The sequence below is a fragment of the Pseudorasbora parva genome, chromosome 10, assembly GCF_024679245.1.
Source record: "Pseudorasbora parva isolate DD20220531a chromosome 10, ASM2467924v1, whole genome shotgun sequence".
NCBI classification, from domain to species: Eukaryota; Metazoa; Chordata; class Actinopteri; order Cypriniformes; family Gobionidae; genus Pseudorasbora; species Pseudorasbora parva.
The window spans coordinates 38573320-38591413 of NC_090181.1; the positions used below are offsets into that span (position 1 = coordinate 38573320).

Consider the following 18094-nt stretch of genomic DNA (forward strand, 5'->3'; position numbering starts at 1 on the left):
TTTTAATATTCAACAAATTAAATATAAATGCATTTACATATATAAATAAAAATATATATTAAAAAATACTAAGGATATAGTATATTTCATCTTTTAAAATATATCATTTTAATTTATCATTACGCAAAGGTGGTGCTAAAAAAAGTGCATCAATAACTTCAACACCCTTCATTTATTGCATTTTACTTATTTACTGTTCAATTTTAGCTTAAATTATACAACTATAAGGTCACATTGTAAAAGTGTGCACAGTTATTAAGCTCGGTATCAATTCAAAAAAAATAATATATATATATATATATATATATATATATATATATATATATATATATATATATATATATATATATATATATATATATATATATATATATATATATATTTTTTTTTTTTTTTTTATTATTATATTATCCGCCCTTTTAATCAATTATGTTTTATCGAAACTTGTTGATGCAGTCCCGCAGACATAGGCATCTATGTATTCAGTACGGCTATGGACAGTTTCACCTACAGGCTGGAACAGATAAAGATGAGCAAGCTTAATGAAGAAACCTGATTGTGCTTTTTAAAATCCAGACGTGTTTTTAAACGTTGCATTTTAACCTGATACAGCGTGAGAAACTGACGAGGCCTAAAATATGTCTGTTTAACATACCTGTAGGTATGTTAAAATCCCCATCTAAATGTATGTTTTTATTAATGAATTTAGTAATATGTTAGTCTTACTGTTATCTATGAGCTAGTGTCCTGCAAAACAATGACAACATTCACATATGGAAGATATAAACGTTCAGAACTCATATGGATTAATGATTTTGATGACATCACTCTGCACTTCAGCTTCTCTGTCCAATCAAATGCTCTCTAGAATCGGAAGAGTCCCACCCCTAAACTACAAATAGACTCTGAAGCTTTGGCTGAAACTGATCACTTGTTTATACAATTACTATTTTTTTATTTCATGTTTAATGGTACGCAGTGCACTATATTGGGGATAGGGAATGATTCAGTGTAAATCTGCTTTCCACAGCTTTACCGAGCTGAGATATAAAACGCTATTGGCTATTTAAAAATGATGAGGAGCTGTTCGATAGGTCTTCACTGTCTTCCTCTTTCAGTGGAAATTACATCAACATATTAAATAAAGTTTCACATTTAAAGCCACTTCAGTTGGACAAATTTAGCTTTTTTTCATTACCACTAGGCTCTTGCGAACAAAATGCAGGTATTTTTATTCAAATTTAGCTATTTCTAAATTATTCAACCTCTTGCACTGTTACGATTGCTGTTGATGAGTTCAATATGATCTCATCTCTCGATCGCTGTTGATGAGTTCAATATGATCTCATCTCTCGATCGCTGTTGATGAGTTCAACCATTTGCTAATGCATGCTATACCTGAGCGTGCAGTTGACTCCTTCCCCATCAAAACATTATTAAACTGTTTTTATTTTTACCTTATTTTTATTTTAATATATTTTTAATTTTTAATGTAAGTCATACTGGGAGTCTGAATGAAACTGGGAGTCTGAGACTGGGAATATTGACACTGGGAGTTTAAAACTGGGAGTCTGAAACAAGGATTCAGACACTGGGAGTCTGACACTGGGAGTATTGACACTGGGAGTTTTTATAACCTTTATTTTACCAGGAAAAAGAAGCCCATTGAGATTAAAAATCTCTTTTACAAGAGCGTCCTGGAGTACTGGAAGTTTGAAACTGGGAGTCTGAAACTGGGAGTCTGAAACTGGGATTCTGACACTGGGAGTCTGACACTGGGAGTCTGAATCTGGGAGTCTGAAACTGGGAGTCTGATGCTGGGAGTCTGAAACTGGGAGTTTGAAACTGGGAGTTTGAAACTGGGAGTTTGAAACTGGGAGTCTGAAACTGGGAGTTTGAAACTGGAAGTTTGAAACTGGGAGTCTGAAATAGGGAGTCTGACACTGGGAGTCTTAAACCTGGAGTCTGAAACTGGGAGTTTGAAATGGGGAGTCTGACACTGGGAGTCTGAAACTAGGAGTTTGAAACAGGGATTCTGACACTGGGAGTCTGACACTGGGAGTTGGAAACTGGGAATCTGACGTTGGGAGGGGGGTGGGGGAGGGTGCTAAGCACATTTCTGGTGGGGCTCTAGTCTCAGCAAGCCCTGGCCTAGCACAGCCACTGTGATTAAGCCACTGTTGCACAAGATATACAGTTTATATCTGGTTCCATTTCCATTTGCATGTATTGTACATTATATAAAACCTAATATGGCCTGTTTTATGCATTTCTGAGTTGTCATGTCCAACAACTGAATATTACAAATTCAAATCTCAGCAAAAAGCTGTCTGAAACTTCTTCCATTATTGTCTGTTGTGCCAAGGCCTTTTCAATCGCTCGAGTTCCTCGCAGTTAAAATCCCACAGTCATCACCGTGACCAGCAGAGATATGCAAATGACCGCTGCACAATGAATGCGACACATTGTTCGGCGGATTAATCGGGTTTGAACCTTTTTGTGTTTTGCAGGAAAGAGCTTCACGCTGACAATCACAGTATTCACGAACCCACCGCAAGTGGCGACTTACCATCGAGCCATAAAGGTCACGGTGGATGGACCGCGGGAGCCGCGAAGTGAGTACCAAATATCAAACGTCATGTGATTAGCACGCGCCCAAATCGAGAGATGAATGATTTTGTGCATCATCGTGTCAGGGCCAATGGCATAACGCCCATCAACTCAGCCAGTGGGACGAGACGTGTGGCCCGATGCATGAATTGATGCACAGATTGTGTTACGGTACTGTTTTAAAAAATGGATTCAGCACGCCTCAATGCACAAAGGCGGCCTTTGAGGAGCAGCAGGCATGTTCAGCGAGAGGCAAATACAAACACGTGCTGTCAAGGCCGCTTGACTTGTGAAAATGTTTACTGTATTGGCCTCTTGTGTCTGTCCGTCAACGTGCTCTTAAGAGTGAGCCGTTTGACCTTTGACCTGTGCTCTGGCTCTGTTCTGAATGGAATAATAGTGTACTGCATACTGCGCAGTATACACTCTACAATCTGCTATTTTTAAACGAGTGTGATGAAGAAACATGAATAATTTAGCCCTGATTGATAATCTCCATCATGTATTTTACATTTTGTGACTGACAAGAGTAAAGTTATTTTTACAAAACTGGATTAAAAATGCAAAACAGCTTTCTCACGGTTTTCACAATTAATTGCAAAGAAATTAGATATAAAAAACTGGCTTTCATACAGTGTTCAGTATGCAGTTTTAAGCAAATGTTGGTATTGCATGCATATTGAAAATTCACACACATTAAACGTGTGTGCAGCCGATGCTGGAAGCCAATAATGGATTATAGATATGGATATTTTTCTTGCAAAAACCCATCGTTTAAATTTACAAGGCATTTATTAACCCACTTACTTTTATAATGAATGAATGCGCTTTTTGGAGCTACACAAACTCTAGCACAATTTAATGCAATTACAAAGCTGGGAAGAGGATAATATTTAATTTAACTTGGCTGAAAGAAGAAAGTCACAGGATGGCTTGAGGGTGAGTAAATCAAGGGATCATTTTTAATTTTGGGGTAAATTATTCCTTTAAAGTCCCCCTTTAGTTAATACTTTATGCCTTAAAACTAAACTCTGATCACCAAAATGGCATATTTAAGTTTTTGTTCCTGTGCAAACAAATCGCCATGCCTTAAAATAGCTTGAATGTAACTACAATCATGGTTCATTTAGTATACGTGGGCCATGAATATGCAAATTAGCCCTGTCTCCACTAACTCAGAGACCCACTCGCTCATTTTGTAGTAAACACTGCTCAAGCCATTGCTCTTTACATCATCGGACACATAACGGTAATTAATATAAATTATTAGCCTTTTCCTTGAGTATCAAACAGCTAATAATGTGTTGCTAATGTTGCACAAACCATGTTCCCATTCACCATCTCAGACAGCTGCCTACTAACAATCAGCATCCTTAGAAATGCTTTGAACAACTCAGTGTCAGTGGAGAAAGGCACATAGTTCATCATAACATCATAATATATATTATATACATAATTCAAGTCAAGTCACCTTTATTCATGCTTTTTACAATGTTGATTGTTGCAAAGCAGCAGTGTTAATAGGATAATAATGCAACATAATTTGATACGGCTGTACAGCCGCTCTGGTGAAAACGGTAACAGTATCCAGCTTATTTTAATTGTCATATAGTGTCTATGCGGACAGAAAATTCACCCGCTATGCTGCTAAATGTATCCAATTTCTCATATCAACAGAAAAATATACGGGGGTAACCTGGCTTCTTTTGAGACTCAAAAGACACTGCTTCAGAGAATAGTTAATGATATGCTAAAGCCAACCCAGGCTCATTGGAAATACGTTACTCTGCCTACATTTTTGCAACACCCTAATTATGTACCTCCAGGTACGTTTACCTGCACTTTTGGGGTAAAATGTCCACCGGAGGTGCTAAGTGGTAATATTTTTTCTCCATTCCAGATGCACAACATGACACCATGACTGATCTCACAGAATGAATATTTATAGCATAATTTTATATTTTGGAGCAACTAACTCCACTCCTACCCTAAACCTACCCACTCTCAACAATATAAAACACATAACAGTAACAGGCAAATAAATCTACAGTCACATGTATTTATTGCAAAAACTGACCAAAAAACAGTATAAAAGTATTAACTCATGTTGCATTCCAAGTCTTCTGAAGTCAGACGATATCTTCATGTGAAGAACAGAGATGATCTTAATGTTTTAGTCGTTGAAATGATGATCGCGCTCCTTTGCGAACAGAACATACACGCACTCGTTCATTTATATTTCTGATTCAAATGATACACAACAAGTTGAATGACGCGATTGGTCACGAGACACACGAGAGCCAATGTCATTTTACAATCGAAGCTGACGTAATGACGCAATTGGTCACGAGACAAAACAAGGCAATATTTGAAATTTATTATTAATATTTGGCGGATGGATTCGACGTTACTGATCGCTTTTGGGGATTTTCTTCACACAAATCAATTGTTTGGCCTTGGAACACTTGGAATATTTGTACTTTCTGAATAAATTATGTATGCAGTCGTATCTGCATGTTATATCCTGTTTTTTTATAATACTCGAATAGGTAGGTTTAGGGATAGGGTTTGAGTTACACGTTCAAAATGTGTCTGAATATGTGTGTGTCCACAAGGTAAATGGATTTATAAACATACTAAATTATGTTTTTTTGAAAATGTAAAAATGCAGAATGTTTCTTGTAATGGGTAGGTTTAGGGTCTGTGTGTGTGTGATGGGTAGGTTTAGGGTCTGTGTGTGTGTGATGGGTAGGTTTAGGGGCTGTGTGTGTGTGTGCGTGCGTGTGTGTGTGTTGGGTAGGTTTAGGGGCTGTGTGTGTGTGATGGGTAGGTTTAGGGGTAGGGGCAGTGTAGAGGGATAGAATGAAACGGCGTTGATAAACACGCTAAAAAGCGATTATGCGTCTTGATAGCACACCAAAATGGCATACGAATTGGCGTGTCATATATACGCCATTTCATGAGATCAGTCTGGGAATGGAGAAAAAATATTACCACTTAGCGCCTCCGGTGGACGCTTCACCCAAAAAGTGCAGGTAAACGTACCTGGAGGTACATAATTAGGGTGTTGAAAAAATGTAGGCAGAGTAACGTATTTCCAATGAGCCTGGGTTGGCTAAAGCCCGGGCCGCACGTTGACGTGATTGGTTACGGCAATTTCAATCTGTGTTTTTAGATCACTGCTAGCCTAGAAATCTAGACGCACCCTAGCGGGAGCAAATCTAATCTGCCCGTGAGTGTCGTCTAGCAACTCTCAATACACTTCTGAGCTGTAAACGCCAAACTCTGGTCGGGCCAATCAAATCGTATATATAGTTGGTGGGCGGGGCTTAACATTATGACGGCCGAGTTGCGTTTGCGTGCTTCTAGTAAACACAGAAACTGGCGAACGGCGGTCTTTCGAATCAGCTTAGACCGCGACTCTGGAAGACTTGGAGTTAAGCTTTTCTCTGAGAAAAGAACAAAGAACGGCACTGAAGTCATTCTTAAGAAGGGAAGATGTGTTTGGAGTTTTGCCGACCGGATACGGCGAATGTTTAATCTATCAACGAGCTCTGTTTCACCTTTGTTGCTCTGGTTGGTTGTAGCGCTATCCTATCGCGTGCAGAGGGAGTTTGAAAGACAACCGTTTATCCCGCCCCTCGGATTGAGCCCTGTCAATGGTGAGTTTCCAGACCAAACATCTTGATGTGGGCCTGGCTTGTCAGGCTAGATCACTGCAGTTTTAAGGAAAAAATACTCAGCAATGGCATTGACTTATGAATTTGCAAATGGGTTGTCTGAAAGCATATTAAAAATACCACATAGACATTCAAACAACATTAAAAACTTGATTTTCATCACAGAGGGACTTTAAGAATACTACACTAGTATACTGAACACATATACAGCCATGATCTTACTGTATATGAAGCTTTGAAAGAATAATCCGTCCTATTGTTAAGTTACAAAGAAGGTCAGGATGTATTCCCAGAAAAGGAAAAAGAAAATCCATTATATCCATCAGTGTTGGGTCATTATGTGATCAGATAGATTTATAGGGACCATTGTGTCATTTCTCAGACACTAAAAGAAACTTTCATGCATTGTTTTACTGATACACTGAACAGACTAAAAGAGAAACAGCCCATGTTTTCTCTCTCGAAGGAACCTGATCTGGCAAAAAGCCCCAGTTATGCTTCAATTATGAAAAAGCCACTTCATCGGAGTTGATGTCTGGACTTGTGTGTTGTGTGGAGTCCTTGCTGCTCTTGTGCCTACACTTCTCAGTTGCTCTCACTACCTAAAAAGAAGCAAACTGTTAGAAGACGCTGCCAAATTTCAATTTTCACACTGAGCCCCAGGACCCGTAAATACACACAAGCTGTCATGAATTACTTTCATGTGGCAGAGAATGGAACCAGGAACACACAGTGCTTGACTTTCTGTAGTACGTTTATATTAAAGTCTGCTGAAATCTGACAATAAGGCCAAAGTTCTTCGCAATAATCAAATAAAAGTAGATCAGATTGCATCAACCGTTAACGGTGACTGACAGATGTTTCTTACTCTTGCGTTTTATGCAAACCTATTCATTTTCAGTCATGAAATTACTCAACGTGCTCACGATATGACAGCAAGCTTTTAATGTAAATTTACTGAATGTTTCTAAATAACCACACACACACACACACACACACACACACACACACACACACACACACACACACACACACACACACACACACACAATCCCATTAACTTCCAAGGAGGGGGCTGAAATATTGACCATAATATCATAAAAACTGATTTGGACTAGTAAGTAACTACATAGCAATGTGTTCAATAGTGCCCAGTGTTCTTGGTTCTGAAAGTGTTTTTTTGTTGTTGTTTTGTTTTTTGTGTGTTTTTTCCCGTAAATTTTTCTCCAAGAGATTTAAAAAAAAGTCTTTGTTAAAGAGCCATAAACAAAACAAACCAGCTACGAGGTGAATCACATTACACACTTGGATTTAAAACAAAATAAATGCAAAAATGAATCCCATTAAATACTGTAAATGGCATTAGTGAATTAAACATTTATTTTCATATAAAGTTGTTGACACACACACACACACACACGTCATGGACTCCACTAGACCCCTAAGGTGTTTTGTGGTATCTGGTACCAATATGTTAGCAGCAGATTCTTTAAGTCCTCATATGTTTAAGCTTATCCTTCTGGACCACACAGGCCAGCCTTCGCTCTCCACGTGCATCCATGAGCCTTGGCCGTCCATGACCATGTCACCGGTTCACCACTGCTCCTTTTTTGGAACACCCCACAAGATCTGCAGTTTTGGAGATGCTCTGACTCAGTCGTCTAGCCATCACAGTTTGACCCTTGTCAAACCCGCTCAAATCCTTACGCTTGCCCATTTTTCCTACTTTTAACGCATCAACTATGAGGACTTGCGGCCTAATTTATCCCACCCACTAACAGGCAGGGCCGCGTTATCCTAATGGGCAACGTGGGCTGCAGCCCAGGGCCCCGAACACCCCCGAGACAATTCTCTTTTGCATTATCCTTTTTTTTCTTTTTTCTTTTTTTTTTTGGATCGAGGTAATTATGCGTACGTTGAGCATCGTTGTCACACACCCGAATCGAGTCACAGCGGACACCCAGTACATCGTCACCTCAACATGTCGAACGAAAATGTAAGAAAATATGACAATGGCAGGGGCGGATCTACCGGTGTTTCAACTGCCACCCCAAAAGAAAAACCACTGCCACCCCAGCAGGCAGCTAGTGTATCCCAAATTCCCAATGTATAAAATATTAGTGTTCCTCATACCGTTTTACATTAGCGGCGCTTCAAATGTGATGAGATAATAGCAATAAAACACTTCTTTCTATTATTTTGTAGTAGTCCAACAAATGACTTCTATAACTGCTTAGATCTGCAACGCAAATAGTTTGATCACGAATAGATCGCCTGTTATACGTCCCAATGTTAACGAATTTCAGCTTTCTCACTGCACACGGATGCGGTCCGGCAGTGCTTTCCAGGAGCGGTGCGTCTGCAGCAGCACGTTGATCGTTTCTACACCGAGTCTATTTTGTGCTGGAAGCTATTGTGCACTTTCTGAATTAAAGTGATAGAACGTTGTTCGCATTAAAATAAACATGCTTTGAAGTGAAAATCTGGTTATTTCACCACAGATTCATGTAATTTAAAGTCTAATCTTTTTCAATGACTTTTTTAGCCTGACGTGGTCATACTCAGTTCTAGTCAGAATATGAGTCTGAAACTGCTCCATTGGGCTGTGATTATGAGGCGTGTTTCAACCGAACCAGGAAAGACCTCAATTGGATAGAGCTACAACCAATCAGAGCAACGAAGCGACACATTGTCAAATGTCAACAGAGTTCACCTGCACTGTGTTGCCAAGTCTGCGTTTTTTTCCGTGGGTTGTTTTCTATGTCCGCGGGTTGAAGCGACTATTATGTGATATATAGACCCATGAGTATGAATTTTATAACACACATTTTACCCCCCAAACGCCATTTTTTCCCAGAGAACCCCCCGAGAAGCTATTGTTTAGGGCTAGTAGTTGGCGGATTTTGTTGTAAAAACTTGGCAACCCTGTCTGCACGCGAGCTGGTCTCAGGCTAGAATAAACGATCTTTGCCGGTGTTGTAAAAAAATAAAAGAATTTATTGATACACAGATTACTTACCCAACATGATCATCATTTCTGAGAGAAATTATGAAGGTGAATGCATATACAAATAAGCGCTCCGTTTAGGATTCGAGTAAATATAATCCAAGCCCCTTTGATGACGTGCATGATGACGTTACTGTTGATCATCTGTCCGTCATCGTCTAAGGCCCGCCCTGATGATTTCATTGGTCCGAACAGTTTCTGTTTGGAGATAATTACTCCTCTATGGAGCAAGGCCAGACCAAACTGCCCGACCTAAAAATTGTGTGGGCGGGGCTGAGTTCGGCTGGCATCCAGGCTATGACTTTTTGCCTCGGGTAAAGAAAGAAAACAGACACGTTTAGGTAAATAGGGAGACATAATGGAGAACTCTCGTCCTTTCTTGAAGGTGGAGAAATAAAGTTCTTTATGACCTGCAGGATTTCTTAAAAGATTGAAAAATTAAATAAATGTCTATTGTAAGTTTTAATGTAAAACGTTTTTGATTTTAACATAGGCCTAGTTTAAATATTTTGCCACTTGCATGAGCAACGTAATATGTAATAAATATAAAGTAAATAAAGTGATAAATTAAATAAAACGTTGCTTAAACGTGACATTTAAAGGGTGTATTGTAATGCTGACAATAATCTGTACTGTTTGTCATGCTTTGTAAATTAATATTGATGTGAATATTGATATGGGGGTTGAAATATATTGTGTTTTTGGGTTAATTTAAATTTCTGTAAAATTACTGGATAATATCCAGGCGGAAAATTGCCAGTACATTTTCCATTTAAAATTTGTACTATGAGTATAGCGAGACATCATTTTATAATACACCTTTCCAGTTTCATGGGAGCTAAGGGGGAGCTCCGCCCAGGAGCTAAAGAGATCTTTTAGCACAATTTGCTTGTGATGTCTGATTGGTGGAATTTTCATTATTAGTTTTTCACTACGAATTCCGCTGTTGAACATGATTCTTTATTTTAAAAAAAATGTTGAAATAATGCAGGCTAATGGCTTCAGCAAAAGCATATACCATCAGTTAACAACCTGCATTTTTTTTTTACATTTTACATTGCTTTGACTCATCAAAATAAGTTAAGCAATTTTCAACTTTTTTTTATAAATTATACAAGATTCAATTCATTTTTAAAGCCAGTTAAATGTAATTTAAGTGGAAATGAAATTACTTAAACATCAAGTTGACAAGTTGATTGTACCAAGTCGAAAAAATGTTTGTGCTAAAAATTTCCCTATGGAGAAAAATGAATGGAGTTTTTAACGGCTGCAGCTCGACTTGTGATCTCTCAGAACACCGTATAGCAACCCCACAGCAAGGCCCTGGTTACCACCCAGAGCATTGAAGCATCAACACATCCTCTCACATCGTAACACACAATCATACACAGACACACAGCGCTGCTGTAGATCGAGCCTTGGCGCAATTTCCTGGCCCGTTTGAAAAAGAACATGCCAACCTGCCTGGCACACAGCTGTCACCACTGCCCTCGTATTCATAGATAACTTTCTGGCGGCTAAACCAACAATATCACTTCTTAAAGTCTCATTTTTCCTCCCTCTTTTCCTCCTCATCTCAATTAACACATCTGGCAGCAGCGTTTTGGAGTCAATTTATGCCAGTGTGTGATCTTCATTCATTAGCGGATTAATCGTGCCCTTGGGCATCTGTGATGTGACGAGCCTTTCATCTCACGCAGCTCATTCATCTTCAGTTTTTCTTTTTGGCTTTGTGTGCATCCGTTTATCAAGGAAAATAGCAGTCGATGGCATGGCTTCTGTTGGTGTAAACATAAACGTGTTTTTTTTTTGGGGGGGGGGGGATTTTATATTTACTTTACTTTTTTCTTTCAGATGTTATATAGTTGGTGGATGTCTTTATTTGTTTAATTAGTATAAACCAGGTTTATTATTGTTGACTAAAAACCACAATTTTTAAAATAAGATAAAAACTAAAATCTTAAAATAAAATAAATACAAATTTAAAAAATCTAAAGAGCATTTTTCCCCTATAAGGAACCTGTCCAGTAAAAAAGTTCCATGGATGTTAAAGGTTCTTCATGGAACAATCGATGCCAATCTTTGGATTCGATGGCTTCCTAAAGAACCTCTGACATCCATGGAACCTTTCCATTCAACAGGTCCCTTATAGAAAAAGGTTCTTCAATGGATCCAAAAGCAAGTTTTGGAGGAGATGCTATTGATGAACCATTTTCGGTTCCCCAAAGAACTTTTCCTTGAGCCTTTGATATATAAAAGGTCATGGTAATATAAAAATATTCTGTAAGTTTCAGAGCTGAAAACTTGCTTTTTAGTAAAAGAAAAGTTTATATAGACATCAGGCCCAGAAAACAACGCTCTCAAATCAATGACGTATTAGAAGAGTGAAACGCTGCCTCTATGTGTATGCTGCTGTACTCGTGGAACTAAACTGATCGTATTACCGAGCAATAAACACTCCGAAGACAGCAAGATAATCATTTATAAATAAAACACAGGTCGACACTGGATTTGCAGATAGATTGAGATTAAAATATACAGTTATGCTCTGCCTTCGATATTGGATCCGACAGGAATGGTGCAGCACACTTATTTGGTTTCTATATGTGATAGTATTGCATTTTTACAGATCGTATTGATTATGTGTACGTGTCTAACAGAGCACACCAGCACGCTGTCACAGGTTGGAGAATCCCTTATTTGTTGGTTCATTGCGATTCGGGTTCAGACTTTCAAGCCTAACGTCCCAACGTCAGACTCTCACAAATCCCAACGTCCCGGGGCTGTGTGTTTTCCAGACTGCTACCAAAACGTGAGAACGTCGTGTATGCGTGTGTGTGGTTCACACTTATATCCACCGATCGGGCGGGCCAAGTAATAAAAAAATAAATCAATCATGGGTGGATGAAAGATAAACTCACAGGGAAGCTCATTAAATATGCAAATCTTATCCAATCCTAGCCACGGGTGTTTGCTTCTAAGTCCCCAGTGACACGCCCATCAAAACCCAGTGTTCAGGAGAGAGCCTCAAAACCAGTGTAGAAAATAGCCCATTACTTATTCATTATGATGTTTTTGAATGTTAAAACCACAAAGACGTCATTAGTTGACCTCAGACAACAGTATTAAAAAAAATAAAAGCCAGTTCATGACACCTTTACAATAACTTTTTTTTTTATATACTCTAAGAAACAAAGGTTCTTTAATGGAATTGATGGTTTTAAAGCTACACTGTGTGATATTTTCCCCCATCTAGCAGTGAAAAGGTAGAAAGACCATCCAGTGAATATTAGTTTCAGTTCCTCTCAATTCTGATTTAGTTTTAACTCCTACGGTGGCCGATTTACTCCAAGATTAACATGGCAATCCCCCTCTTTACATTCGACACGGTGCCATCGAGTGTTAAATCGTGAAAGGCGAAGCTTGAATTTACAGGTATGTCCCTCTTTGGCTAATGTACTTTCAAGATGGAGGAGCAACATGGCGACCAGCATTCGAACCCCTCACCCGTATGTAATTCCAATGGCATATTATAAACTTACGAGAATACTTTATACCTTGAAATAAGTAAATATACATTAATGAGCACATATATTTTTGAAAGAACTAAGTGTTTTTAGCTAAGAATAAACTAAAAAAGTTACACAGTGTAGCTTTAATGAAGAACCATGTAAGCTTTCCATCCTACAAAAGGTTCTTTATAGTGGAAAATGATTCTTTAGAATATTAAAATGTTCTTCACACTTAGAAACACTAGATTCTTTGAGGAACCCAAAATGGTTCATAAATGGTAAAAACCTTTTGGGACATTTATTTTTAAGAGTGTGAAGAACCTTTTTCTACTATAAAGAACCTTTTTTGGGATGGAAAGGATGGTCCCATGCATGTTCGAAGGTTCTTCCTGAAACCATGCCGATAAAGAACCTTTACTTCTATCACCATGCCAACAAGACTTTTACAGCTAAAGGCTGTCTATACTGGACACGACAAAGCGCCCGGTGCAACGCATTTGTTCTTCATGTCATTTCGTCATAAATAGAACGAGACATCAGTTTACTGTTGGAGATTTGTCACTCGCCTCGGGCTGCATCCATAGACAATCTCACTGATTATAATGGGTTCTGTTGTCTTTTGTCGCGTCGCACCGTTTTCTTCCGGTGTAGACACAGTGTAAGAGTAGGGGGAAATATTTTAAGAACTGAACGGTTATTTGGGGAACCAAAAATGGTTCATCTATGGCATCACTGTGAAAACCCCCTTTTGAAACCTTAATTTTTAAGAGTGTATATTGACCTTAAAAACACAACAGCCTCTCTGAGGTTTTCTGGGATCTTTTTAACAGCTTTTATTCTTAAGCAAATAATGATCCGGGTCAATCTGCTCTTCTACATCTCAAACTCTATTTCTCACCCGAATGCTGCTGTTTCTAAGCGGAAGGCAGGTGGCCAGGCAGGAAATGACACATTCAGAGGCATTCGGAGTTGTGCAACGTCCTGTGAGTGTGTCGTGTAGCTGCCTCTGCCTGCCTGTTTACACATTCCTCCTGCGCTTAAGAGAGAAAAACAGAGAGAGACATACACAAAAACTCTCATTGAGAGAGACAGACAGACATTCAGGCCTTTAATTAAGTTTCAACGTCATACAGTTCTTTCCCAAAGGATGGTTTTATTGCTCAGAGGTTGCTCTTTCATTGCTCATGCAGAAGATTTAATTGAGTTTACCGTGATGTTTATGTATCAAATTTGTCTCGGATGTTTCTCCTGAAATTCCAACACAAGTGAGAATATTGTTAACACACTTAGTAGGAGGGTAAATGGTATACATGTTCTTCTTGTGGAATTTTTTCAACACTGTCTAAGTGTTCATTTATTTATTTATTTATTTATTTATTATTTACTTGTTCAGATTGTGATGGTGTGTGAATCTGTTTTTGTGAGATGAGTATTTGCACGCTCACATTATGCTAGTTTTAGTCTTAAGCAGTGATAATTTATCCAGCGCCACATTGTGTAAATGCTGGTCTGAAAACGAGGTGTGTTCAGGCGCATTGTTGGCACGTTTCGAGGCAACTGAAAAAGCCATTGACCAACAAAAGCCTGGTCTAAAGTCAATAGTGCAGTATTTTTTAGGTGCAGGAAGGGTGTATTATAATATGCGCCTGTAGGCGTGTGCACAACGCATATACGCTACTTATTACACACAGGGACACGCAGCAACACACAAACATTTTTAAATATAAAAAAATAAAAGGATTCCTCTCTGGAGAAGCGTTCAGTCTTTCCACTCGCAAATTGTGATATGTAAAGAGCGAATCTGCCATGGTGCGAGCGCAACTGACTTTAAAGGGATTGGGAGATGAAACTCTGATTGGTTTATTTCACGTTACACCCAAAACACAGCCAAATACTTATTAAGAGACTATAGGTACAACCCTTCTGGATCATGCGCATGGCGCAACGATTTTCCGCCGTTAAACTAGCAAAAGTCTACTCAGACTACTCAGACCATGCACTCAGAACGTCAAAATAGGGCCCAAAGTCAAGAACTACAGTAACCATCATGTTTACACAGTGCACAAAACACCTCCGCACTTACTCCTGGTTTCTCTCAACATGGGGAGAGAAAAAAATGGGAAGAAAAAGCATGTGTACAGTATAAGTAAGCTTTTGCTTATAATTTGACTGTTTACTTATCTTTAATCGGAAATTGGAAAAGACAATCTAAAATTTTGGTGTCATTACTGCCTTTTTTTGCAAAAACAGTTCAATGTCCGGTAAAAAAAAACAACAACAAAAAAAACATACAGTACAGGCCAAAAGTTTGGACACGTTACTATTTGCAATGTTTTTGAAAGAAGTTTCTTCTGCTCATCAAGCCTGCATTTATTTGATCAAAAATACAGGGAAAAAAACAGTAGTGTATATTGTTGTTTTTTACTTTTTATTCATCAAAATATTATAAAAAAGTATCACAGGATATGAAAAAATATTAAGCGGCAGAACTTTTTCCAACTTTAAAAATGAATAATCATATTAGAATGATTTCTGAAGGATCATGTGACACTAAAGACTGGAGGAATGATACTGAAAATTCAGCTTTGATCACAGAAATATATAAACATTTAAAGTATAATAAATTGAAAACCCCTCCTGTCATTGCCCCTCATTTTATTTCACATGCTGGACTTATCTACATCAAGCATCATCAAGCATCAAGCAAACTCCTAGCAACCAACTAGCAATAAGCAAAAAAAAAAAAAAAATATATATATATATATATATATATATAAGCAAATCAGAAATCACAGATCACAGAAATAAATGATCATTTAAAGTATAATAAATTGAAAACCAATTATTTAAAATTGTAATAATATCACAATGCTACATATTTTTCAGTATTTTTGATCAAATAAATGCAAGCATGATGAGCAGAAGAAACTTCTTTCAAAAACATTACAAATAGTAATGTGTCCAAACGTTTGGCCTGTACTGTATATGGCTGGTAAATTTTCTTATTTACCAAAAAAAAGTAAATAAAAGTAACCGTGAAAGTAACTAAATATACTGTAAACTGTAAAAGTAATGCATTGCCCATTACTTGAAAAAAGTAATCTGATTACATTACTTGCGTTCCTTGTAATGTGTTACCCCAACACATTGAACTATTGGAATTCTAGAGATCTCAGGCTTAACTTTAAAGGAAGTGTATGTAAGATTGTGGCCAAAACTCGTACTGCAATCACTATCCCCGCTCCCCCTCCCCCCGACTGTGGGGGGAGTTTGTCGCTGTGGTAACTAGAGCAGATCTGGCAACCCGGATGCTGAAACACTTCGTGATTGGTCGATAGGTGGAGGGCGGAGCTTCAGGCCAAAACACAACATGTCAACATCAACATCAGATGAGGACTTCAACAACAACTTTTAAATGACAATATCCTGGCCAGACTACTGTTGTCAGTGTTATAAGTATTTGAAATTAACACGATTTCTTAATGTCTAGTGACATATCAGGGCCATTTTGATTAAGTGAAATATATTTCTTACATACAGTTCCTTTAAGAGTTAAAAAGCAGTACATTGTCACTAAGATCGCTTGATTAGTAGTTACTAAACTGTGTGCTTTCCTTGTTGCTAAGGTGGTCTACACTTTGCCCTAACCGTTTAAGCTTTTGAGAAAGTGCAGATATATTTTGTCTAGCGTGAAATTCCCCAGCAACGTGTACTCATTTGTAAAGAAAATATTCCTTGTGAGATTTAACGGATCCAATGATCTTTAGCCAATGGGAGCCAAGACACACAACAACCAAGACTAAGTCCAAACTAAGTGCGTAACTCAAGAGAATGCTGTGTCAAATCGTGTTGTGATTGCTGTTGCTTTACAAAATGATCAGATTTATGGTGTCGATTCTACTCTTCACACAGCAGCTCTTGACTGGTCTCGTCACACAGGACCACGGGTGTGAACCGCACGCTGCTGTAATCATTTGGCGGGTTTCGTGTAACTGTGGTTATTAAGAGCAATTTCGACTAATAGACATGGGAGGGGCAGCTCAGACCGTTCAGAGAGGGCCCTGTGTTACTTTTACCACCATGACTGCCAGTGTTCCTTGAACCCCATCATAATAGCAGCATTCTTACGCTGATATCTGATCCTTTAGTGCTGGTTTGTTGGTGGGCTTGACACTGAAAGACTCTATAAACCTGTGAGAGGCAAACGAACCTAATCAATATACAATCATGTCAATTGTTATTATGTGATATAAAACAAAATAACTTATTACAAAAAACAGACAGATGCAACTAAGAACAGTAGAATATGGAGTTCATCTTTAAACTGTTTATGGAATGTTGGCTTCTTGGTTTATAAACCATATATACTAGTGTAGCATTTATTTTACACATACTTACTGATCATTTAAACAAGCACTAAAGTCTAATAAAATTTAGAATGTAACTTATCTTGCAGAGTTTGTGCTATGCAATGATATTGTAGTATCACTGAGATAATAAGAGATATTTGTATTAATACTGTATTAGAATTAGTTTTTGTTTTGTTTTCATTTTAATACACACAGTACAAGCATAGTACAGGCCAAACGTTTGGACACATTACTATTTGTAATGTTTTTGAAAGAAGTGTCTTCTGCTCATCGAGCCTGCATTTATTTGATCAAAAATGATACAGATTTTTTTTTAAATATTGTGATATTTTATTACAATTTAAAATATTTGGTTTCCAATTTATCATACTTTAAATTATTATTTATTTCTGTGTTGCAAAACTGAATTTTCAGGATTGTTACTCCAGTCTTGAGTGTCACTGTGACATCCAGTCTATCACGATCCTTCAGAAATTATTCTAATATTTATTATGAGTGTTGGAAACAGTTCTGCTGCCTAATGTATTTGATGAATAAAAGGTTCAAAATCACTGCATTTATTCCAAATAAAAACATACTTTCAAATGATATAAATCTCCTTTACTATAATTTTTTTTATCAATTTAACACATCCTTGCTGAATAAAATGATTGATTTATTTCAAAAAAAGAAGGAAAAAATGACTGACCCCAAATTACTGACCAGTAGTGTATATTGTTGTTACAAATGATTTCTATTTTTAAAACATTTGCTTCTTTTTTTTCTTCTTCTTTACTTTTTATACCTCAAAGTATTATAAAAAGTATCACAGGTTATGAAAAAAATATTAGGCAGCAGATCTGTTTCCAACTTTGAAAATGAATCATCATATTAGAATGATTTCTGAAGGATCATGTGACACTGAAGACTGGAGGA

General features: G+C 37.7%; 1 protein-coding gene across 2 annotated transcripts in view; it reads left to right on the forward strand.

Moving 5' to 3' along the window:
* Window positions 1-18094, forward strand: part of runx2a (RUNX family transcription factor 2a) — a 55325-nt gene that overhangs the window by 8971 nt on the left and 28260 nt on the right. For both annotated transcript variants that reach the window (XM_067456033.1, XM_067456034.1), the window contains exon 3: window positions 2511-2615. In XM_067456033.1, coding sequence (XP_067312134.1) covers window positions 2511-2615 — 105 coding nt within the window. The remainder of the gene's footprint in view (window positions 1-2510; window positions 2616-18094) is intronic.